The sequence below is a fragment of the Salmo salar genome, chromosome ssa23, assembly GCF_905237065.1.
Source record: "Salmo salar chromosome ssa23, Ssal_v3.1, whole genome shotgun sequence".
Taxonomy (NCBI): domain Eukaryota; kingdom Metazoa; phylum Chordata; class Actinopteri; order Salmoniformes; family Salmonidae; genus Salmo; species Salmo salar.
This window is the reverse complement of record NC_059464.1, coordinates 47,223,396-47,249,396: the sequence shown is the minus strand read 5'-3', so window position 1 is coordinate 47,249,396 and position 26,001 is coordinate 47,223,396. Positions and strand designations below refer to the sequence as shown.

At 45.4% G+C, this 26,001-nt stretch overlaps 1 protein-coding gene across 3 annotated transcripts in view; it reads left to right on the top strand.

Annotated features, from left to right (window-relative positions):
- LOC106584800 (epidermal growth factor receptor kinase substrate 8-like protein 2) overlaps nt 1–26,001 on the top strand; it is a 97,595-nt gene that overhangs the window by 28,857 nt on the left and 42,737 nt on the right. For 2 of the 3 annotated variants that reach the window (XM_045706542.1, XM_045706541.1), the window contains one exon: nt 21,103–21,167. In XM_045706542.1, coding sequence (XP_045562498.1) covers nt 21,103–21,167 — 65 coding nt within the window. Of the gene's footprint in view, nt 1–20,788; nt 20,943–21,102; nt 21,168–26,001 lie in introns of those variants that run through there. The other variant, XM_045706543.1, reaches the window with a different exon arrangement.

The window sequence follows — 26,001 nt, the reverse complement described above, 5'->3', positions numbered from 1 at the left end:
AGATCAGCGTTGGTCAGCAATCTAATCTGTCTAATCTAATGTGAGACATGGGGTGGTATCTCTGTGGGTGTGGGGGGGTGTGGGTGTGGGTGTGGGGTGGTGTGGTGTGGGTGTGGGGTGGTGTGGGTGTGGGATGGTGTTGTCGATCTGTCTCAGCATATTCTCTACTGCCATTATTCTTTTTGATCTCTGTCTGTCTGTCTGTCTGTCTGTCTGTCTGTCTGTCTGTCTGTCTGTCTGTCTGTCTGTCTGTCTGTCTGTCTGTCTGTCTGTCTGTCTGTCTGTCTGTCTGTCTGTCTGTCTGTCTGTCTGTCTGTCTGTCTGTCTGTCTGTCTGTCTGTCTGTCTGTCTGTGACAGTGCACATCCATGCGTGTGTATAATAGTGTAAATGTTTTATATGACTGTTTCCTCGTTGATACCTAACAGAGGCAGGCAGGGTATACACAGACATGCAATCTCCATAGACAAACATTGCCAGTAGAATGGCCTTACTGAACAGCTCAGTGACTTTCAACATGGCACTGTCATAGGATGCCACCTTTCCAACAAGTCAGTTGGTTTGATTTCTGCCCTGCTAGAGCTTTACCCGGTCAACTGTAAGTGCCGTTATTGTGAAGTGGAAACATGTATGAGCAACAACGGCTCAGCCGCTAAGTGGTAGGCCACACAATCTCACAGAACGGGACCGATGATGAAGTGATTAATCACGCTTCACCATCTGGCAGTCCGACGGACGAATCTCGGTTATGCACACCTGTATTTGGGGACTTTCTCCCATTCTTCTCTGCAGATCCTCTCAAGCTCTGTCAGGTTGGATGGGGAGCATTGCTGCACAGTTATTTTCAGGTCTCTCCAGAGATGTTAGATCGGGTTTGAGTCCGGGCTCTGGCTGGGCCAGTCAAGGACATTCAGAGACTTGTCCCGAAGCCACTCCTGCGTTGTCTTGGCTGTGTGCTTAGGGTCTTTGTCCTGTTGGAAGGTGAACCTTCGCTCCAGTCTGAGGTCCTGAGTGCTGTGGAGCAAATTTTCATCAAGGATCTCTCTGTACTTTTCTCCGTTCATCTTTCCCTTGATCCTGACTAGTCTCCCAGTCCCTGCCGCTGAAAAAGATCCCCACAGGATGATGCTGCCATCACCGTGCTTCACTGTAGGGATGGTGCCAGGTTTCCTCTAGACGTGACGCTTGGCATTCAGGCCAAAGAGTTCAATCTTGGTTTCATCAGACCAGAGAATCTTGTTTCTCATGGTCTGAGTCATTTAGGTGCCTTTTGGCAAACTCCAAGCGGGATGTCATGTGCATTTTACTGAGGAGTGGCTTCCGTCTGGCCACTCCATCATAAAGGCCTGATTGGTAGAGTGCTGCAGAGATGGTTGTCCTTCTGGAAGGTTCTCCAATCTCCACAGAGGAACTCTGGAGCTCTGTCAGAGTGACCATCGGGTTCTTGGTTACCTCCCTGACCAAGGCCCTTCTCCCCTGATTGTTCAGTTTGGCCGAGCGGCCAGCTCTAGGAAGAGTCTTCGTTGTTCCAAACACATGTTTTGGTACCCTTCCCCGGATCTGTACCTCGACACAATCCTGTCTTGGAGCTCTACAGACAATTCCTTCGACCTCATGGCTTGGTTTTTTTACTCTGACATGCACTGTCAACTGTGGGACCTTTATATAGACAGGCGTGTGCCTTTCCAAATCACGTCAAATCAATTGAATTTACCACAGGTGGACTCCAATCCAGTTGTAGAAACATCTCAAGGATGATCAATGGAAACAGGATGCACCTGAGCTCAATGTTGAGTCTCACAGTAAAGGCTCTGAATACTTATGTATGAAATGAGATGTTCCACGAGCAGGTTTCCACATACTTCTGTTCATGTTGTGTAGATGACAGAGTGCAGTTTTTAATTAATGCTATAGGTATTATTTTATAGGTGACCTTTAGACTGAATATTGCTTAATTGACCCCGTGGGTCATGAAATGTGGTTTAACCAATTTATGTTGCCTAATAGAGTGTGTTGTCAGCAATTCAATAATATTTTTTTCACCAAAATAAGTATTTTTACTCTTAGTCCCACCAGACTTTTCAACTGTCCGGGTTGAGCAGATTTGTACAAAATATTTTTGTTTGCCTTTTTTGCATTTTAAACGATTCTACTCTTCAAGTTCTTTACTATTTATTTTCATATTCCTACTTTTTCAAGGTCTCTACTAAACAGGAAATGGCGCTTTATTAACCCCTCACCAATGGTACTCATGCCTTTTTATCCCATATCTTTGCTGTCTGTTTTTTTCTTTTGTTGTGTTTTTTATGTCCATCTGAGTGGACAAAGTTACAGTGCCACAACACTGAACTGCAGCAACCCCAAAATAATACAAAGTATGTAAATTGATGCAGGAGGGCTGGGGTAGTTGACCAATCAGATTCAAGTGAAGATGTTTTTTAAAATTGTTTTATATACAATTGTAAATCCATTGTCAAAACGTGCTCTTCCACCTGGTTGAGGATAGGGTTTTTAAAGGTGTGGGTTACTATGTACTGTGTGTGTGTATGTGTGTGTGTATGTGTGTGTGTGTGTGTGTGTGTGTGTGTGTGTGTGTGTGTGTGTGTGTGTGTGTGTGTGTGTGATCGCCTAAATATACACATACTGTTACCTTAGCAGGCAGGGTTCATATGCTGGTCCGGTCTGGTCCAGTCTGGTCTGGGTGTGCCTGTTATTAGAATGTGGTTGGAACAGGGTGTGGAGTCACATTCATGTCTGGCAGCCATGTTGGATAAAAGAGCCATTGACGAGGAAAGAGAGAGAGAGAGGGACAGGGTGTGTGTGTGTGTGTTTTGTGTGTATGTTTTGTGTGTATGTGTTTTACGCCCTTGTTTGTGTGTGTGTGTGTGTCTGTGGCCTTCGTGTGTGTGTTGGTCTATCCTTGTCCGTCTGTCTCGACCCCACCCATTCCCTTCCCAACCTGCCTTAGTTTTGAGCTCACTGGTCCCTCCGGCATCACCTTCCAACCAGACCTGGGTTCAAATACTCTTTGAAATCTTTCAAAAACTTTGAGCTTATGCTTTAGCCTGCCTGGAGTGTCAGGTGGGTGGGGTTTGCACTTTTGTAACTATTCCATTAGTTCCATTGCACCTGGCAATCTCAATCAAGCCCGCTCACGTATTTCAAATTATTTCAGATAGTGATTGAACCCATAGGCTGAAAAGGTTGGAAGCAGACCGTCTGCCATAGAGGGCCATTGAACAGCCCAGCAGCCCTGGTCCCAAGAAGAACAACCTGAGCACCAAGTGTAGACAGAATCACTTCAAAATAATTTGTGATATTATGTTGATGCCCTAAACATTATTATTTTTTTTATTTTTTTAACGTAACAGAATTTGTTCAATTTCAACACCTCTTGTGATACCATATGTCACGGTATGTGTCTTGTGTTGCTACGGAATTCAGTGATAGTGTCCAATGGAACTGTTGATGAAGAGAGATGAAGGCTTTTCAGGGATGGTATTCTACGGGACTGTTGATGAAGAACAGAGGAAGGCTTTTCAGGGATGGTATTCTACGGGACTGTTGATGAAGAACAGAGGAAGGCTTTTCAGGGATGGTATTCTACGGGACTGTTGATGAAGAACAGAGGAAGGCTTTTCAGGGATGGTATTCTACGGGACTGTTGATGAAGAACAGAGGAAGGCTTTTCAGGGATGGTATTCTACGGGACTGTTGATGAAGAACAGAGGAAGGCTTTTCAGGGATGGTATTCTACGGGACTGTTGATGAAGAACAGAGGAAGGCTTTTCAGGGATGGTATTCTACGGGACTGTTGATGAAGAACAGAGGACGGCTTTTCAGGGATGGTATTCTACGGGACTGTTGATGAAGAACAGAGGAAGGCTTTTCAGGGATGGTATTCTACGGGACTGTTGATGAAGAACAGAGGAAGGCTTTTCAGGGATGGTATTCTACGGGACTGTTGATGAAGAACAGAGGACGGCTTTTCAGGGATGGTATTCTACGGGACTGTTGATGAAGAACAGAGGAAGGCTTTTCAGGGATGGTATTCTACGGGACTGTTGATGAAGAACAGAGGAAGGCTTTTCAGGGATGGTATTCTACGGGACTGTTGATGAAGAGAGATGAAGGCTTTTCAGGGATGGTATTCTACGGGACTGTTGATGAAGAACAGAGGAAGGCTTTTCAGGGATGGTATTCTACGGGACTGTTGATGAAGAACAGAGGACGGCTTTTCAGGGATGGTATTCTACGGGACTGTTGATGAAGAGAGATGAAGGCTTTTCAGGGATGGTATTCTACGGGACTGTTGATGAAGAACAGAGGACGGCTTTTCAGGGATTGTATTCTACGGGACTGTTGATGAAGAACAGAGGAAGGCTTTTCAGGGATGGTATTCTACGGGACTGTTGATGAAGAACAGAGGAAGGCTTTTCAGGGATGGTATTCTACGGGACTGTTGATGAAGAGAGATGAAGGCTTTTCAGGGATGGTATTCTACGGGACTGTTGATGAAGAACAGAGGACGGCTTTTCAGTGGAACCTGTGGTGGTATAGAGTGAGGCTATTTTCTAACGGTTCCTTGGCTCGTTGGAAGGGGAGTGAGATCGTGTAGCAGATGGTTAACTGTTAGAGACACCTTCTCTATGCAGGGTAGCCAGCAGGGTGGCCGGCAGGGTAGCCAGCAGGATGACCAGGGACAATACTGTATGCATGTGTGATATTCAGAGAGACTGGGTTTGTAAAATCTGTAAGGTAGAGACAAATCTGTTTAATGAACCTATAAGGGAGAGGCAGAGCTGTTTAATGAACCTATAAGGGAGAGGCAGAGCTGTTTAATGAACCTATAAGGGAGAGGCAGAGCTGTTTAATGAACCTATAAGGTAGAGGCAGAGCTGTTTAATGAACCTATAAGGGAGAGGCAGAGCTGTTTAATGAACCTATAAGGTAGAGGCAGAGCTGTTTAATGAACCTATAAGGGAGAGGCAGAGCTGTTTAAAGAACCTATACGGTAGAGGGAAAGCTGTTTAATGAACCTATAAGGTAGAGGCAGAGCTGTTTAATGAACCTATAAGGGAGAGGCAGAGCTGTTTAATGAACCTATACGGTAGAGACAAAGCTGTTTAATGAACCTATAAGGTAGAGGCAGAGCTGTTTAATTTGAGGCAGAGCTGTTTAATGAACCTATAAGGGAGAGGCAGAGCTGTTTAATGAACCTATAAGGGAGAGGCAGAGCTGTTTAATGAACCTATAAGGGAGAGACAGAGCTGTTTAATGAACCTATAAGGTAGAGGGAAAGCTGTTTAATGAATGTATAGGATATGCCTCTTCATAGAGTATGCTTGTTGAATCTACAGTATAGCGTGTTATTGATAAAGCTGTTAGTACAATACATAGGATGTTTTGTCTTCGCCGTAGGGTAGAGACGACGAGGAAGTCATCTCTCGCCATCATCCATCTCCTGTCATTGTCACTTTCCTCTCACATGCAAAAAAACCCTCCCAATCATTGTTGTGATGTAGAGCGGTAGACAAGCTCTATGCAAAACCAGGGAGAGAGGAAGAAGTGAGGGATAGAGGGATGTATAAGGGGTAGAGAGAGAGAGGGCACAGCTACACTTGGACCTACCTGCCTGGGGATTCGGACAACACACAGACTACCTGAAGTATCTCCACTTTGCCGTCTGTTTTTAACAGAGTAGAACATGTCATCACCAGGTAACATGGTTAACTGTAATGTAGACTATAGCTACCTGGGATATGGTGTCTGTAGGCAGAAATCTGCTGCTAAGTTTCTCTTCCTGCTCTTGTCTTACTCTCTCCTCTCTCTTTCTTTCTCTTCTCTTTTTTTCTCTCCTCTCTCCTCTCTTTCTCTCTCTCTTTCTCTCTCTTTCTCTCTCCTCTCTCTTCTCCTCTCTCCTCTCTCTTCTCCTCTCTACTCTTTCTCTCGCTCCTCTTCTCTCCTCTCTCTCCTCTTTCCTCTCTCCTCTCTCTCCTGTCTCCTCTCCTCTTCTCTCCTCTTCTCTCCTCTCTCTCCTCTCTCTCCTGTCTCCTCTCTCCGAATGTGTTTTCATATTTGTAGCTGTCTGTTGTTTCAGTTGTTCACATTCCTTTCTATATGTTGTTTACTAGGATCAGCCCCGCCCCCTGTTGTTTACTAGGATCAGCCCCCGCCCCCCTGTCGTTTACTAGGATCAGCCCCGGCCCCCCTGTTGTTTACTAGGATCAGCCCCCGCCCCCCTGTTGTTTACTAGGATCAGCCCCCGCCCCCCTGTCGTTTACTAGGATCAGCCCCCGCCCCCCTGTTGTTTACTAGGATCAGCCCCGCCCCCTGTTGTTTACTAGGATCAGCCCCGCCCCCTGTTGTTTACTAGGATCAGCCCCGCCCCCTGTTGTTTACTAGGATCAGCCCCGCCCCCTGTTGTTTACTAGGATCAGCCCCGCCCCCTGTTGTTTACTAGGATCAGCCCCGCCCCCTGTTGTTTACTAGGATCAGCCCCCCCCCCTGTTGTTTGCTAGGATCAGCCTGTTTCTATAGGTTGTTTACTAGGAGCAGCCTGTTTCTATAGGTTGTTTACTAGGAGCAGCCTGTTTCTATAGGTTGTTTACTAGGAGCAGCCTGTTTCTATAGGTTGTTTGCTAGGAGCAGCCTGTTTCTATAGGTTGTTTGCTAGGAGCAGCCTGTTTCTATAGGTTGTTTACTAGGAGCAGCCTGTTTCTATAGGTTGTTTGCTGGAGCAGCCTGTTTCTATAGGTTGTTTGCTAGGAGCAGCCTGTTTCTATAGGTTGTTTACTAGGAGCAGCCTGTTTCTATAGGTTGTTTGCTAGGAGCAGCCTGTTTCTATAGGTTGTTTACTAGGAGCAGCCTGTTTCTATAGGTTGTTTACTAGGAGCAGCCTGTTTCTATAGGTTGTTTACTAGGAGCAGCCTGTTTCTATAGGTTGTTTGCTAGGAGCAGCCTGTTTCTATAGGTTGTTTACTAGGAGCAGCCTGTTTCTATAGGTTGTTTGCTAGGAGCAGCCTGTTTCTATAGGTTGTTTACTAGGAGCAGCCTGTTTCTATAGGTTGTTTACTAGGAGCAGCCTGTTTCTATAGGTTGTTTACTAGGAGCAGCCTGTTTCTATAGGTTGTTTACTAGGAGCAGCCTGTTTCTATAGGTTGTTTACTAGGAGCAGCCTGTTTCTATAGGTTGTTTACTAGGAGCAGCCTGTTTCTATAGGTTGTTTGCTAGGAGCAGCCTGTTTCTATAGGTTGTTTACTAGGAGCAGCCTGTTTCTATAGGTTGTTTACTAGGAGCAGCCTGTTTCTATAGGTTGTTTGCTAGGAGCAGCCTGTTTCTATAGGTTGTTTACTAGGAGCAGCCTGTTTCTATAGGTTGTTTACTAGGAGCAGCCTGTTTCTATAGGTTGTTTACTAGGAGCAGCCTGTTTCTATAGGTTGTTTACTAGGAGCAGCCTGTTTCTATAGGTTGTTTACTAGGAGCAGCCTGTTTCTATAGGTTGTTTACTAGGAGCAGCCTGTTTCTATAGGTTGTTTACTAGGAGCAGCCTGTTTCTATAGGTTGTTTACTAGGAGCAGCCTGTTTCTATAGGTTGTTTGCTAGGAGCAGCCTGTTTCTATAGGTTGTTTGCTAGGAGCAGCCTGTTCTTGGTTGTTTACTAGGAGCAGCCTGTTTCTATAGGTTGTTTGCTAGGGCAGCCTGTTTCTATGGGTTGTTTACTAGGAGCAGCCTGTTCTATAGGTTGTTTCTGCTGTTTCTATAGGGGTTGTTTAGGAGCAGCCTGTTCTATAGGTTGTTCTAGCTGTTTCTGGTAGGTTGTTTGCTAGGAGCAGCCTGTTTCTATAGGTTGTTTCTAGGAGCAGCCTGTTTCTATAGGTTGTTTACTAGGACAGCCTGTTTCTGTAGGTTGTTCTGCTGGAGGGGTGGTGCTAGGACTTTCTATAGGTTGTTTCTGGAGCAGCCTGTTGGGTTGTGCTAGGAGCCTATCTATAGGTTGTTCTAGCGAGGGGCCTGTTTATAGGACTATCTGTAGGGCTGTTCTGTGGTTCTGGTGGAGCAGCCTGTTTCTATAGGTTGTTTACTAGGGCAGCCTGTTTCTATAGGTTGTTTGCTAGGAGCAGCCTGTTTCTATAGGTTGTTTACTAGGAGCAGCCGTTTCTATAGGTTGTTTGCTAGGAGCACCTGTTTCTATAGGTTGTTTACTAGGAGCAGCCTGTTTCTATAGGTTGTTTGCTAGGAGCAGCCTGTTTCTATAGGTTGTTTGCTAGGAGCAGCCTGTTCTATAGGGTGTGTTTACTAGGAGCAGCCTGTTCTATAGGTTGTTTGCTAGGAGCGGCCTGTTTCTATAGGTTGTTTACTAGGAGCAGCCTGTTCTATAGGTTGTTTGCTAGGAGCAGCCTGTTTCTATAGGTTGTTTACTAGGAGCAGCCTGTTTCTATAGGTTGTTTACTAGGAGCAGCCTGTTTCTATAGGTTGTTTACTAGGAGCAGCCTGTTTCTATAGGTTGTTTGCTAGGAGCAGCCTGTTTCTATAGGTTGTTCTGCTAGGAGCAGCCTGTTGTCTATCTATAGGTTGTTCTGGCGGAGCAGCCGTTTTATAGGTTGTTTACTAGGAGCAGCCTGTTTCTATAGGTTGTGTACTAGGAGCTGTTCTGTAGGGTTGTTTGATAGGAGCATGTTCTATAGGTGTCTGCTGTTCTAGGTGGAGGGGTGGTGATAGGAATGTCTGTAGGGTGTTCTGGTGGAGGGGGTGGTGATAGGACTGTCTGTAGGGTGTTCTGTTTTTGGAGGGGGTGGTGATAGGAATGTCTGTAGGTTGTTCTGGTGGAGGGGGTGGTGTGGAATGTCTGTAGGGTGTTCTGCTGGGGAGCGGTCGTTTCTGAGGGTGGTTAGGAGAGCCTGTCTGTAGGGTGTTCTGGTGGAGGGGGGTGGTGATAGGACTGTCTGTAGGGTGTTCTGGTGGAGGGGGGTGGTGATAGGAATGTCTGTAGGGTGTTCTGTGGTTCTGGTGGAGGGGGGTGGTGATAGGAATGTCTGTAGGGTGTTCTGTGGTCTGTGGAGGGGGGTGGTGATAGGAATGTCTGTAGGGTGTTCTGGGTGGAGGGGGTGGTGATAGGACTGTCTGTAGGGTGTTCTGGTGGAGGGGGGTGGTGATAGGACTATCTGTAGGGTGTTCTGTGGTTCTGGTGGAGGGGGGTGGTGATAGGAATGTCTGTAGGGTGTTCTGTGGTTCTGGTGGAGGGGGTGGTGATAGGACTATCTGTAGGGTGTTCTGGTGGAGGGGGGTGGTGATAGGACTATCTGTAGGGTGTTCTGTGGTTCTGGTGGAGGGGGGTGGTGATAGGAATGTCTGTAGGGTGTTCTGGTGGAGGGGGTGGTGATAGGACTATCTGTAGGGTGTTCTGGTGGAGGGGGTGGTGATAGGACTATCTGTAGGGTGTTCTGGTGGAGGGGGTGTTGATAGGACTATCTGTAGGGTGTTCTGTGGTTCTGGTGGAGGGGGTGGTGATAGGAATGTCTGTAGGGTGTTCTGTGGTTCTGGTGGAGGGAGTGGTGATAGGACTATCTGTAGGGTGTTCTGTGGTTCTGGTGGAGGGGGGTGGTGATAGGAATGTCTGTAGGGTGTTCTGATGGAGGGGGTGGTGATAGGACTATCTGTAGGGTGTTCTGGTGGAGGGGGTGGTGATAGGACTATCTGTAGGGTGTTCTGGTGGAGGGGGTGGTGATAGGACTATCTGTAGGGTGTTCTGTCGCGGAGGGGGGTGGTGATAGGACTATCTGTAGGGTGTTCTGGCGGAGGGGGGTGGTGATAGGACTATCTGTAGGGTGTTCTGGTGGAGGGGGTGGTGATAGGACTATCTGTAGGGTGTTCTGGTGGAGGGGGTGGTGATAGGACTATCTGTAGGGTGTTCTGGCGGAGGGGGGTGGTGATAGGACTATCTGTAGGGTGTTCTGGTTGGAGGGGGGTGGTGTTAGGAATGTCTGTAGGGTGTTCTGGGTCGTGGAGGGGGTGGTGTTAGGACTATCTGTAGGGTGTTCTGGTGGAGGGGGGTGGTGTTAGGAATGTCTGTAGGGTGTTCTGTGGTGGAGGGGGGTGGTGATAGGAATATCTGTAGGGTGTTCTGGTGGAGGGGGTGGTGATAGGACTGTCTGTAGGGTGTTCTGGTGGAGGGGGTGGTGATAGGACTGTCTGTAGGGTGTTCTGGTGGAGGGGGTGGTGATAGGAATGTCTGTAGGGTGTTCTGGCGGAGAGGGGTGGTGTTAGGACTATCTGTAGGGTGTTCTGGTGGAGGGGGGTGGTGATAGGACTATCTGTAGGGTGTTCTGGTGGAGGGGGTGGTGATAGGACTATCTGTAGGGTGTTCTGGTGGAGGGGGTGGTGATAGGAATGTCTGTAGGGTGTTCTGGTGGAGGGGGTGGTGATAGGAATGTCTGTAGGGTGTTCTGGTGGAGGGGGTGGTGATAGGAATGTCTGTAGGGTGTTCTGGTGGAGGGGGTGGTGTTAGGAATGTCTGTAGGGTGTTCTGGTGGAGGGGGGTGGTGTTAGGAATGTCTGTATGGTGTTCTGGTGGAGGGGGGTGGTTTTAGGAATATCTGTAGGGTGTTCTGTGGTTCTGCAGCCAGCAGGCAGGGAGAGATCTTGTGTTCCAATATAGTGCACTACTTTAGACCATGGCCCTTTTTAATTTTATACGGTAATAATACCATGACACCACGACAGTGATACCATGACACTGATACCATGACAGTGATACCTTGACAGTGATACCTTGACAGTGATACCTTGACAGTGATACCTTTACAGTGATACCTTGACCGTGATACCTTGACAGTGATACCTCGAGAGATAGCAAGAATGATATTCTCTCCAAGACAATAGGTTACTGTTTGAATACAGTCACGTGGCATAGCACATAGACCAATTGTGTTCCTGCCTTGGTATTGGCTCTGATATTACATAGGCTATGATGTCATGCTCCTATTGCATAGAAATACTGTAGCCTACCCATACTATCATAGGCTACTGGTCTTTTTACTTTGGAGCATGGTTGGCTATTGACTGAGCGAGGTGAGAAGTGTGGGCTACAGGCAACATTTACTTTTAAATTGTCCGATAGACAATCAATGTTGCAGAGTGTGTGGCCTGTGTTTGGCACGGCATGCCGTGAAAAAGTCCCTGCTCGATATGTAAACATTCTGCCCACACCTCTAAAGAAATGTGATCAAGCTAGGTAGCCTAATATTTGTTGTGGAGCGGGAATAACCAGTCATGTCAAAAAAGGAGAGACATGGAGAGAGAGAGAGAGAGAGAGAGAGAGAGAGAGAGAGAGAGAGAGAGAGAGAGAGAGAGAGAGAGAGAGAGAGAGAGAGAGAGAGAGAGAGAGAGAGAGAGAGAGAGAGAGAGAGAGAGAGAGAGAGAGAGAGAGAGAGAGAGAGAGAGAGAGAGAGAGAGAGAGAGAGAGAGAGAGAGAGAGAGAGAGAGAGAGAGAGAGAGAGAGAGAGAGAGAGAGAGAGAGACAGAGAGACAGAGAGACAGAGAGACAGAGAGACAGAGAGACAGAGGAGAAATGGAGGTAACAGGACAGTATCCAGATATTTCCCTTAGGCAATCAGGACATAGTGTGTCTACAGGCCATGGTCAGCTGACCAGAGAAATTAGCCTTTAATTCTGTTTTAACTGAAACTATAGGCCTGAATTGAACTGGATCTATAGGCCTGAATTGAATATAGTTATGCCAAACACAGTTGTTTACTCTAGGTAGACTAATGGCTAGCATGTCATCTTCTATGCTCGGACAGGACACGTAATCTTGGACACGCCTACCCGTGACGCATTTCCCCCTCTTTAAACCCCCCTGGCAAAAAGAGCTGTGTTCGAATACCCTTACTAACATACTGTATACTACATACTTAATGAGTATATACTATCAGTTCATTTTAGTATACTGTAAACGAGCGGTATCCTTTCAGTTGAGCATACTAGCTCTTAGCCTGTCTACCGGAAGTTGATGCTGTTGCTTTGCAACCTCTTGCTAGCTTGTTAGCATAACAAATTACTGGCTGGACATCTTACGACTTCGAGTCAGTGGTGGAAAAAGTACCCAAATGTCATACTTGAGTAAAAGTAAAGATACCTTAATAGAAAATGACTCAAGTAAAAGTGAAAGTCACCCACTAAAATCCCACTTGAGTAAAAGTCTACAAGTATTTGGTTAAAAATATAGTTAAGTATCAAAAGTAAATGTAATTGCTAAAATATACTTAATAATCAAAAGTAAACATTTTTTTCAAATTCCTTATATAAAGCAAACCAGGCACCATTTTCTATTTATGTTTTATTTACACATATCCAGGGGTACACTCCAACACTCAGACATACATTATTTACAAGTGAAGCATGTGTTTAGTGAGTCCACCAGATCAGAGACAGTAGGGATGACCAGGAATGTTCTCTTGATAAGTGTGTGAATCGGACCATTTTCCTGTCCTGCTAAACATTCAGTAAATAGTACATACTTTTCTTCAGGAATGTAGTGAAATAAAAGTAGTCAAAAATATATAAATAGTAAAGTACAGATACCCCAAAAACGACTTAAGTAGTACTTTCAAGTATTTTTACTTAAGTACTTTATACCACTGGTTCGGGTGTGTTCTTAAACTCAATCTGGAGTGCCAGAGTGCGCTCTGGGCGTTTGGAAAAATTCACAGTGTAGTCAGATTGTCCGATCATAAATTCAGAGTGTAGTCAGATTGTCCGATCATAAATTCAGAGTGTAGTCAGATTGTCCGATCATAAATTCAGAGTGTAGTCAGATTGTCCGATCATAAATTCAGAGTGTAGTCAGATTGTCCGATCATAAATTCAGAGTGTAGTCAGATTGTCCGATCATAAATTCAGAGTGTAGTCAGATTGTCCGATCATAAATTCAGAGTGTAGTCAGATTGTCCGATCATAAATTCGCTCTGGCTGAGGAGTACACAACGGCAGTCAAGCACCCAAGCTAACTGGCTTCCAGACACAAATGAGAGAACATCTCACTCTAACCATTTTACTCGCCCCAGCAGAGCTGGTTAGGCTGTTTTCATGTTATCCAGAGCGAATGGTGACTGTAACTGTGCTGCTGGCAACAATTCATTTCGTTTTAGGTTTTTTTGCCGATGTTTACTGATACGGGCCGTATTTAACGGGTGTTGAGCGCTCTGGTACACTGATGAGAGAGATCTGAAATCGGAGTGGATAACCAAAGCGCATTTACGAAAGCACCCGAATGTCTACCGGGAACACACAACGACTAAATTATTCCATTTAGCTAAGAAAGACGGGAATAATCAAGTCAATAAACGTTGATTTTTAGGTCTTATACATTGTAACATATTCAAGAGTACAAATATATATATATATTTTTTTTTAAACATTCACGACTCTAACGTGCATATTTAGTGATATAAAAGACGGCCACACTTCTACATGTGACCAAATGTACAGTTTTAAAGCTCTTAATAAATTATTAATTTGCCAGCTCCTCAGTCTCCGTCTCTCCATCTCGGTCATGGAGGCTAGCAAGTGTTGGTTCAGTCACCATGACACCCAAACCTACGGAAACCTAACGAGGGTCAAAATGTACGAAATGAGTTTTTCTGCTGGTTAGACGGAGATCCTTAATAAAGCTGAATGACAAACCACGTTTCTCAGCTGGTGGTGTCAAATGTAGACATTGCGGATGCTATTCATGATCAATACATGTTTGTTCACACATTAATCCAATTACAAATGAAATGCATTACTTTGATGCGTTACAAATGATTTCCATTTGATTGGATTGATTCCCTCTTGTTTAAATGCCAGTCATTGTGCAGTAGACGTGTTTGACCTTTAATGACCAGTAGATGGCGTTATTGACCTGATATGAGAAGCTGTCACCCTCAGCAGGTCAGTGAAATTCAACACTGTAACCAGGATCCCGTTTCATTTTAATAAAACAACAGAAGAGACCGCTGACAGTGTCTGAGGTTAGATAACTGTTTGTGTCCAGCAGCCACCCGCACATCAAATATGTTAACGCAGTAGTAAAATACATTCAGCTAAACAAGCAGATATGCAATGGGCAGATTAAAGAGCACCTCATTTTAGCCACATTCATTTACTTAGATTTCACTTAAATAGCATCTGAGAATAGCTGACTTTGCGCTAGCTACGTAGTGAATGTAGCCTAGTCTATTTACAGTGGGATTGTTTCTGCAACTCATTGACAGATAACGTAAAGCTATTCAAACAGAAATACTACATTTTAAGTTATCACATTCCACCTGTAGTATGTCAACATGTTATGTAGAGATTAGAAAGTGAAAGCAACCATCTTGAAATTAAGTGTTGACTCTTCTGGGAAGGGGGACTGTAGACTAGAGAGAGCAGAGAGTTGACAGTGGATCTGGAAGGGGGACTGTAGACTAGAGAGAGCAGAGAGTTGACAGTGGATCTCGGAGGGGGACTGTAGACTGGAGAGAGCAGAGAGTTGACAGTATATCTGGGAGGGGGACTGTAGACTGGAGAGAGCAGAGAGTTGACAGTGGATCTGGGAGGGGGACTGTAGACTAGAGAGAGCAGAGAGTTGACAGTGTATCTGGGAGGGGGACTGTAGACTGGAGAGAGCAGAGAGTTGACAGTGGATCTGGGAGGGGGACTGTAGACTAGAGAGAGCAGAGAGTTGACAGTGGATCTGGGAGGGGGACTGTAGACTAGAGAGAGCAGAGAGTTGACAGTGGATCTGGGAGGGGGACTGTAGACTGGAGAGAGCAGAGAGTTGACAGTGGATCTGGGAGGGGGACTGTAGACTGGAGAGAGTTGACAGTGGATCTGGCTGTAGTTGTAGAGCTGAAAGCAACAAGCTCTGTCATTTACGTGGGAGGGCTGAAATCTGACTGCGTTTAGCTGTAATTGTTACAGACCGCTCACCAGAAGAATTGGTTTTGAGGTTAATTTACCTATCTCAATAAGTCACTAACTCACTCATTTAACATTACTGGATCAAACACAACTCAGCAAATGAAATCTTGCTAGAGGACGAAGTTGCCAAATGCTAAACACTGGACAGATACTACTATCTATAGATTATGCTATGTAAATTATGCAATGTAACTAACTGCCCATTCAGCACAGACGTCAATTCAACGTCTATTCCACGTCGGGTCAACCGGTGTGTGCCCATTGGGTAATAACATTTTGTGATGCATTTTGAAAAACGAATTGTATTATAACATAGTATATTCCTGTTACTGCTGTATGTTAATTTAGAATGGAAAGAATCTCTTTCTCTGGAGAACTGTTGATTATTAGGTCTGTCGCTAGGCGACCAGTCATTCATAAAAACAATCCAAAGGTAACAATATTTATCTCGATAGCAAGACAACAAACAGTGATTGGCTCACTATCACAGCATTGACAAGGAACTACAGCATTGATGCTGGGAATACTCATACACACACACGAGCGCACACACACACGAGCGCACCCACCCTTGTAATGTCTGTAGTGACTGATCTTCAACCCCAATCCTTCTCCAGAGTTTGTGTCGCTTGTAGACGATATACCACGGTGCTAGTCTTACCTGGTGTTTTTTCTCCACCATAGAATTATAATTAGTAATGTATAGTTGACCACAGCTGGTTTATGTGCAGTAACGTACTTTAGATCAGGGTTTCCCCAACTGGCGGCCAGCGTGGGGCTTTATTCTTACCTCCCAAGTTTTCTGAGCAAGTTTACCCCCAAAGTTTTGTTTTTGAATTTTCATTGTTGGACATAAAACAGTGTCAAAACACACCAGGAGATCAGCTCCAAAGGATTTTAATTTCAGAAATCTGTTCCCACCTATTCCCACACAAAGTAGAGACATGTGATCGGATACCAAACGTAAACAAGGTTTGAAATGATCTGTTTGGGATTCTCGCGGTCAAATTGCAATCTGCAAATTATTTGTAATTATGTTCCGACCATCCGCTCCCGAATAAATCTAGTTGATGATCCCTGCTGTAGATTGTCAAAATATTTTCTGGTCAAAAGTATTGAACTGTTAGGAAAAGATATTTGGGACGTGGAGTAGACAGGAAGTTCAGATGTTATTTGACTGTTACTATACGCGCAATAAGACCTGCACCTTTACAATGCAGTTAAAGTAGAGGGGTGTGTGTGTGTGTGTGTGTGTGTGTGTGTGTGTGTGTGTGTGTGTGTGTGTGTGTGTGTGTGTGTGTGTGTGTGTGTGTGTGTGCGTGTGTTTCCGCTCTGGACATTTACACCTGGATCTTGCAGTTAGCTGCTATCCGAGTGACTATTGGCTAAAATTGGTCCCGGAGCAAACATCAATTATTCCGGAGCTAGCCAGCTGAAGAGTTCCATCAGCCACTCCTGGGCTACAATCACCTATCCGGACCCGTTTTACTGCCGATGCGGAGCCCCATCGGGCCTTCACGACTGGACTACCGACGTTATCTGCCCGAGGGAGTTATCCAGCTGGCCACTCCGTCGCGACGTAACCTGAACGCCCATCTGCGGCCAGCTAATTGTTAGCTGTCTTATCGGCTGCTATCTGAATAGGTCTATCGGACAATTTTCTTGGGCCACTATAACTATAACTATTTTGCCAATTGAACTGGTCCCCTCTACCACACGGAACCCCACTAATCTACCGACGGAAACGCACAAGGTGGCTAATAACAGACCATATGCTGCCAATTTGCTACCCATGGCCCGGCTAGCTGTCTGAATCGCCGTGACCGCAACCGACCTCACTACTCACTAGACCCCTTTGATCACTTCGCTAAGCATGCCTCTCCTTAATGTCAATATGCCTTGTCCATTGCTGTTCTGGTTAGTGTTTATTGGCTTATTTCACTGTAGAGCCTCTAGCCCTGCTCATTACACCTTATCCAACCTTTCAGTTCCACCACCCACACATGCTATGCCATCTTCTGGTTTCAATGATGTTTCTAGAGACAATATCTCTCTCATCATCACTCAATGCCTAGGTTTACCTCCACTGTATTCTCATCCTACCATACCTTTGTCTGTACATTATACCTTGAAGCTATTTTATCGCCCCCAGAAACCTGCTCCTTTTACTCTCTGTTCCGGACATCCTAGACGACCAATTCTCATAGCTTTTAGCTGTACCCTTATCCTACTCCTTCTCTGTTCCTCTGGTGATGTAGAGGTGAATCCAGGCCCTGCAGTGCCTAGCTCCACTCCTATTCCCCAGGCGCTCTCTTTTGATGACTTCTGTAACCGTAATAGCCTTGGTTTCATGCATGTTAACATTAGAAGCCTCCTCCCTAAGTTTGTTTTATTCACTGCTTTAGCACACTCTGCCAACCCGGATGTCCTAGCCGTGTCTGAATCCTGGCTTAGGAAGACCACCAAAAACTCTGAAATCTCCATCCCTAACTACAACATTTTCAGACAAGATAGAATGGCCAAAGGGGGCGGTTTTGCAATCTACTGCAGAGATAGCCTGCAGAGTTCTGTCCAACTATCCAGGTCTGTACCCAAACAATTTGAACTTCTTCTTTTAAAAATCCACCTCTCTAAAAACAAGTCTCCCACCGTTGCCGCCTGCTATAGACCACCCTCTGCCCCCAGCTGTGTTCTGGACACCATATGTGAACTGATTGCCCCCCCATCTATCTTCAGAGCTCGTGCTGCTAGGTGACCTAAACTGGGACATGCTTAACACCCCAGCCATCCAACAATCTAAGCTTGATGCCCTCAATCTCACACAAAATTATCAATGAACCTACCAGGTACCACCCCAAAGCCGTAAACACGGGCACCCTCATAGATATCATCCTAACCAACTTGCCCTCTAAATACACCTCTGCTGTTTTCAACCAAGATCTCAGCGATCATTGCCTGCATCCATAATGGGTCAGCGGTCAAACGACCTCCACTCATCACTGTCAAACGCTCCCTGAAACACTTCAGCGGGCAGGCATTTCTAATCGATCTGACCCGGGTATCCTGGAAGGATATTGACCTCTTCCCTTCAGTAGAGGATGCCTGGTTATTTTTTTTTAAATGCCTTCCTCACCATCTTAAATAAGCATGCCCCATTCAAGAAATGTAGAACCAGGAACAGATATAGTCCTTGGTTCTCTCCAGACCTGACTGCCCTTAACCAACACAAAAACATCCTGTGGCGTTCTGCATTAGCATCGAACAGCCCCCGTGATATGCAACTTTTCAGGGAAGTTAGAAACCAATATACACAGGCAGTTATAAAAGCCAAGGATAGATTTTTCAAGCAGAAATTTGCTTCCTGCAACACAAACTCCAAAAAGTTCTGGGACACTGTAAAGTCCTTGGAGAATAAGAGCACCTCCTTCCAGCTGCCCACTGCACTGAGGATAGGAAACTCTGTTACCACCGATAAATCCACTATAATTGAGAATTTCAATAAGCATTTTTCTATGGCTGGCCATGCTTTCCACCTGGCTACCCCACCCCGGTCAACAGCACTGCACCCCCCACAGCAACTCGCCCAAGCCTTCCCTATTTCTCCTTCACCCAAATCCAGTCAGCTGATGTTCTGAAAGAGCTGCAAAATCTGGATCCCTACAAATCAGCCGGGCTAGACAATCTGGACCCTTCTAAAATTATCTGCCAAAATTTGTTGCAACCCCTATTACTAGCCTGTTCAACCTTGTCTGAGATTCCCAACGATTGGAAAGCAGCTGCGGTCATCCCCCTCTTCAAAGGGGGACACACTCTTGACCCAAACTGCTACAGACCTATATCTATCCTACCCTGCCTCTCTAAAGTCTTCGAAAGCCAAGTCAACAAACAGATTACCGACCATTTCGAATCCCACCGCACCTTCTCCGCTATGCAATCTGGTTTCAGAGCTGGTCATGGGTGCACCTCAGCCATGCTCAAGGTCCTAAACGATATCTTAATCGCCATCGATAAGAAACAAAACTGTGCAGCTGTATTCATTGACCTGGCCAAGGCTTTCGACTCTGTCAATCACCACATCCTCATCGGCAGACTCAACAGCCTTGGTTTCTCAAATAATTGCCTTGCCTGGTTCACCAACTACTTCTCTGATAGAGTTCAGTGTGTCAAATCGGAGGGCCTGTTGTCCGGGCCTCTGGCAGTCTCTATGGGGGTGCCACAGGGCTCAATTCGTGGGCCGACTCTTTTCTCTGTATACATCAATGATGTCGCTCTTGCTGCTGGTGAGTCTCTGATCCACCTCTACGCAGACGACACCATTCTGTATACTTCTGGCCCTTCTTTGGACACTGTGTTAACTACCCTCCAGACGAGCTTCAATGCCATACAACTCTCCTTCCATGGCCTCCAACTGCTCTTAAATACAAGTAAAACTAAATGCATGCTCTTCAACCAGAGATATGAAATGTAAACCGATCGCTGCCCGCACCTGCCTTCCCGTCCAGCATCACTACTCTGGACGGTTCTGACTTAGAATAAGTGGACAAATACCTAGGTGTCTGGTTAGACTGTAAACTCTCCTTCCAGACTCACATCAAACATTTCCAATCCAAAGTTAAATCTAGAATTTGCTTCCTATTTCGCATCAAAGCATCTTTCACTCATGCTGCCAAACATACCCTCGTAAAACTGACCATTCTACCGATCCTCGACTTCGGCGATGTCATTTACAAAATAGCCTCCAATACCCTACTCAATAAATTGGATGCCGTCTATCACAGTGCCATACGTTTTGTCACCAAAGCCCCATATACTACCCACCACTGCGACCTGTACGCTCTCGTTGGCTGGCCCTCGCTTCATACTCGTTGCCAATCCCACTGGCTCCAGGTCATCTACAAGACCCTGCTAGCTAAAGTTCCCCCTTATCTCAGCTTGCTGGTCACCATAGCAGCACCCACCTGTAGCACGCGCTCCAGCAGGTATATCTCTCTGGTCACCCCCAAAGCCAATTCCTCCTTCGGCCGCCTCTCCTTCCAGTTCTCTGCTGCCAATGACTGGAACGAACTACAAAAATCTCTAAAACTGGAAACACTTATCTCCCTCACTAGCATTAAGCACCAGCTGTCAGAGCAGCTCACAGATCACTGCACCTGTACATAGCCCATCTATAATTTAGCCCAAACAACTACCTCTTCCCCTACTGTATTTATTTATTTATTTATTTTGCTCCTTTGCACCCCATTATTTCTATTTCTACTTTGCACTTTCTTCCACTGCAAATCTACCATTCCAGTGTTTTACTTGCTATACTGTATTTACTTTGCCACCATGGCCTTTTTTGCCTTTACCTCCCTTATCTCACCTCATTTGCTCACATTGTATATAGACTTATTTTTCTACTATATTATTGACTGTATGTTTGTTTTACTCCATGTTTAACTCTGTGTTGTTGTATGTGTCGAACTGCTTTGCTTTATCTTGGCCAGGTCGCAGTTGTGAATGAGAACTTGTTCTCAACTAGCCTACCTGGTTAAATAAAGGACTTGTTCTCAACTAGCCTACCTGGTTAAATAAAGGACTTGTTCTCAACTAGCCTACCTGGTTAAATAAAGGACTTGTTCTCAACTAGCCTACCTGGTTAAATAAAGGACTTGTTCTCAACTAGCCTACCTGGTTAAATAAAGAACTTGTTCTCAACTAGCCTACCTGGTGAAATAAAATAAAAAGTGTGTGTGCCATTGCACACACCTTACATTAGTAATGGCCTTTCACCTCCTTATTGCTGGCAGTTCCACTAGATTTACCGCCTCTATTCTCTCTCTCTCTCTCTCTCTCTCTCTCTCTCTCTCTCTCTCTCTCTCTCTCTCTCTCACTCACACACACTACTCTGTTATCTTTCCTTTCCTCTCTGTCCCTCCATATCGTATCTCTGTCTTCTCTACCAGTACACCTGTAAAGTAGACCTGGGCTCAGAGCAACAGAACATGTGGTCCCGAGGTCAGTGAATAATCAGGGCAGGCTTCTTACAGTCGCTATGGATATAACCTTTCCACTGTGGATACGGTGTAACCGTGGATAGGATACGACAGCGGGTGTGTCTGGTTTGTATTTAACAGACCTACTATTCATAAACCTAAAATGTGTTTTTACTTTACAGAGCAACGGAAGAAATACTCCAACTCCAATGTCATCATGCACGAGACGTCTCAGTACCACGTGGAGGTAAAACTTTATTCCTCTCTTCTACTATGTGTCTCCATGTTTATTGACTGTAGATAATCACAATGATGTATTGTCACTGTCTGTTGGTCTTTCGCTCGTATGGGGGCTGTCCTAGAAGCTGAAATCTGCTCTGATTCCCATGTTGATTGATGATAGTATCACTAGTTTCCTTCTTTCCCTTGAATGTGGGCATTTATAAATCCACTGAAATGAACTATAGTGTGTTTTGTCTCCCTTCCCTGTAACACAAAGGTCAGTTGGCACATACATGGGTTAATATTTGATGGTGTGCCATTTAAGGGCAAAGGGTTGTAATAAAGCAATCAGGCCAGTGATTACCTCACCGACCGATCCGCAACGTTTATCTAACGTGAGTAGATTATGTGGGGTGATTCAGAGAGGGGAATTAAAGGCACAGACTTTAATTCTCACGTCAGCCCCGCGACTTGGTTTGCTTTAAAGTTGAGGGATGATGATAAGGAAATGTAATCACTCTCAAATGAATAGCTGGAGCTATGGAGTACTGACAGTCCCTGAGATCAGTGGTGGAAAAAGTACCCAGTTGTCATACTTGAATAAAAGTAAAGATACTTTCATGGAAAATTACTCAAGTGAAAGTCACCCAGTAAAATACTACTTGAGTAAAAGTCTAAAAGTATTTGGTTTTAAATATACTGAAGTATATAAATGTAACTGCAAAAATATACTTAAGTATCAATAGTAAAACTATAAATCATTTCAAATTCCTTATATTAAGCAAACCAGACGGCACCATTTTCTTGTTTTTTTTAATTTACAGATAGCCAGGGGCACACTCCAACACTGAGACATCATTTACAGATAGCCAGGGGAACACTCCAACACTCAGACATCATTTACAGATATCCAGGGGAACACTCCAACACTGAGACATCATTTACAGATAGCCAGGGGAACACTCCAACACTCAGACATCATTTACAGATAGCCAGGGGCACACTACAACACTCAGACATCATTTACAGATAGCCAGGGGCACACTCCAACACTCAGACATCATTTACAGATAGCCAGGGGAACACTACAACACTCAGACATCATTTACAGATAGCCAGGGGAACACTACAACACTCAGACATCATTTACAGATAGCCAGGGGAACACTCCAACACTCAGACATCATTTACAGATAGCCAGGGGAACACTCCAACACTCTGGCATCATTTACAGATAGCCAGGGGAACACTCCAACACTGAGACATCATTTACACGTAGCCAGGGGAACACTGAGACATCATTTACAGATAGCCAGGGGAACACTCCAACACTGAGACATCATTTACAGATAGCCAGGGGAACACTCCAACACTCAGATATCATTTACAGATAGCCAGGGGAACACTCCAACACTCAGACATCATTTACAGATAGCCAGGGGAACACTCCAACACTCAGACATCATTTACAGATAGCCAGGGGAACACTACAACACTCAGACATCATTTACAGATAGCCAGGGGAACACTACAACACTCAGACATCATTTACAGATAGCCAGGGGAACACTCCAACACTCTGGCATCATTTACAGATAGCCAGGGGAACACTCCAACACTGAGACATCATTTACACGTAGCCAGGGGAACACTGAGACATCATTTACAGATAGCCAGGGGAACACTCCAACACTCAGACATCATTTACAGATAGCCAGGGGAACACTCCAACACTCTGGCATCATTTACAGATAGCCAGGGGAACACTCCAACACTGAGACATCATTTACACGTAGCCAGGGGAACACTGAGACATCATTTACAGATAGCCAGGGGAACACTCCAACACTGAGACATCATTTACAGATAGCCAGGGGAACACTCCAACACTCAGACATCATTTACAGATAGCCAGGGGAACACTCCAACACTCTGGCATCATTTACAGATAGCCAGGGGAACACTCCAACACTGAGACATCATTTACACGTAGCCAGGGGAACACTGAGACATCATTTACAGATCGCCAGGGGAACACTACAACACTCAGACATCATTTACAGATAGCCAGGGGAACACTCCAACACTCAGACATCATTTACAGATAGCCAGGGGAACACTCCAACACTCAGACATCATTTACAGATAGCCAGGGGAACACTCAGACATCATTTACAGATAGCCAGGGGAACACTCCAACACTCAGACATCATTTACAGATAGCCAGGGGAACACTCCAACACTCCGACATCATTTACAGATAGCCAGGGGAACACTCAGACATCATTTACAGATAGCAAGGGGAACACTCCAACACTCAGACATCATTTACAGATAGCCAGGGGAACACTCAGACATCATTTACAGATAGCCAGGGGAACACTCATACATCATTTACAGATAGCCAGGGGAACACTCCAACACTCAGACATCATTTACAGGTAGCCAGGGGAACACTCCAACACTCAGACATCATTTACAGATAGCCAGGGGAACACTCCAACACTCAGACATCATTTACAGATAGCCAGGGGTACACTCCAACACTCAGACATCATTTACAGATAGCCAGGGGAACACTCCAACACTCAAACATCATTTACAGATAGCCAGGGGAACACTCAGACATCATTTACAGATATCCAGGGGAACACTCCAACACTGAGACATCATTTACACGTAGCCAGGGGAACACTGAGACATTATTTACAGATCGCCAGGGGAACACTACAACACTCAGACATCATTTACAGATAGCCAGGGGAACACTCCAACACTCAGACATCATTTACAGATAGCCAGGGGAACACTCCAACACTCAGACATCATTTACAGATAGCCAGGGGAACACTCAGACATCATTTACAGATAGCCAGGGGAACACTCCAACACTCAGACATCATTTACAGATAGCCAGGGGAACACTCCAACACTCCGACATCATTTACAGATAGCCAGGGGAACACTCAAACATCATTTACAGATAGCAAGGGGAACACTCCAACACTCAGACATCATTTACAGATAGCCAGGGGAACACTCAGACATCATTTACAGATAGCCAGGGGAACACTCATACATCATTTACAGATAGCCAGGGGAACACTCCAACACTCAGACATCATTTACAGATAGCCAGGGGAACACTCCAACACTCAGACATCATTTACAGGTAGCCAGGGGAACACTCCAACACTCAGACATCATTTACAGATAGCCAGGGGAACACTCCAACACTCAGACATCATTTACAGATAGCCAGGGGTACACTCCAACACTCAGACATCATTTACAGATAGCCAGGGGAACACTCCAACACTCAGACATTATTTACAGATAGCCAGGGGAACACTCCAACACTCAGACATCATTTACAGATAGCCAGGGGTACACTCCAACACTCAGACATCATTTACAGATAGCCAGGGGAACACTCCAACACTCAGACATTATTTACAGATAGCCAGGGGAACACTCCAACACTCTGGCATCATTTACAGATAGCCAGGGGAACACTCCAACACTCAGACATCATTTACACATATCCAGAGGAACACTCCAACACTGTGTACCAACTGGCAAGTGCTCTTCACTGACATTTTCAACCTCTCCCTGACCGAGTCTGTAATACCAACATGTTTCAAGCAGACCATCATAGTCCCTGTACCCATGGTAGCAAAGGTAACCTGCCTAAATAATTACCGCCCCGTAGCACTCAAGTCTGTAGCCATGACGTGCTTTGAAAGGCTGTCCATGACTCATATCATCCCGGAAACCCTAGACCCACTCCAATTTGCATACCGCCCCAACAGTTCCCTTTAAACTGGTAGCAAGTTGGTGTTTGAACTATGAACCATGTGTGTCCAGTCCATTCCACAGGTTGGATATAAACTTACTTAATATTATAACCTTCCTGTTATCAGACTCCAGGGAAATCACAGATAACGCACTCTCTCTACACACACCTCTCTCTACACACACCTCTCTCTACACACACCTCTCTCTACACACACCTCTCTCTACACACACCTCTCTCTCTACACACACCTCTCTCTCTACACACACCTCTCTCTACACACACCTCTCTCTCTACACACACCTCTCTCTCTACACACACAGCTGGAGCGTACTGTTAGGATAAACATACACCTCTCTCTACACACACCTCTCTCTACACACACCTCTCTCTCTACACACACAGCTGGAGCGTACTGTTAGGATAAACACACCTCTCTCTCTACACACATCTCTCTCTACACACACCTCTCTCTACACACACCTCTCTCTACACACACCTCTCTCTACACACACCTCTCTCTACACACACCTCTCTCTCTACACACACAGCTGGAGCGTACTGTTAGGATAAACACACACCTCTCTCTACACACACCTCTCTCTACACACACCTCTCTCTACACACACCTCTCTCTACACACACCTCTCTTTACACACAACTCTCTCTACACACACCTCTCTTTACACACACCTCTCTTTACACACACCTCTCTCTCTACACACACCTCTCTCTACACACAACTCTCTTTACACACACCTCTCTCTACACACACCTCTCTCTACACACATCTCTCTCTACACACACCCCTCTCTACACACACCCCTCTCTTTACACACACCTCTCTCTACACACACCTCTCTCTACACACACCTCTCTCTACACACACCTCTCTCTACACACACCTCTCTCTACACACCTCTCTTTACACACACCTCTCTCTACACACACCTCTCTTTACACACACCTCTCTCTACACACACCTCTCTCTACACACACCTCTCTCTACACACACCTCTCTTTACACACACCTCTCTCTACACACACCTCTCTTTACACACAC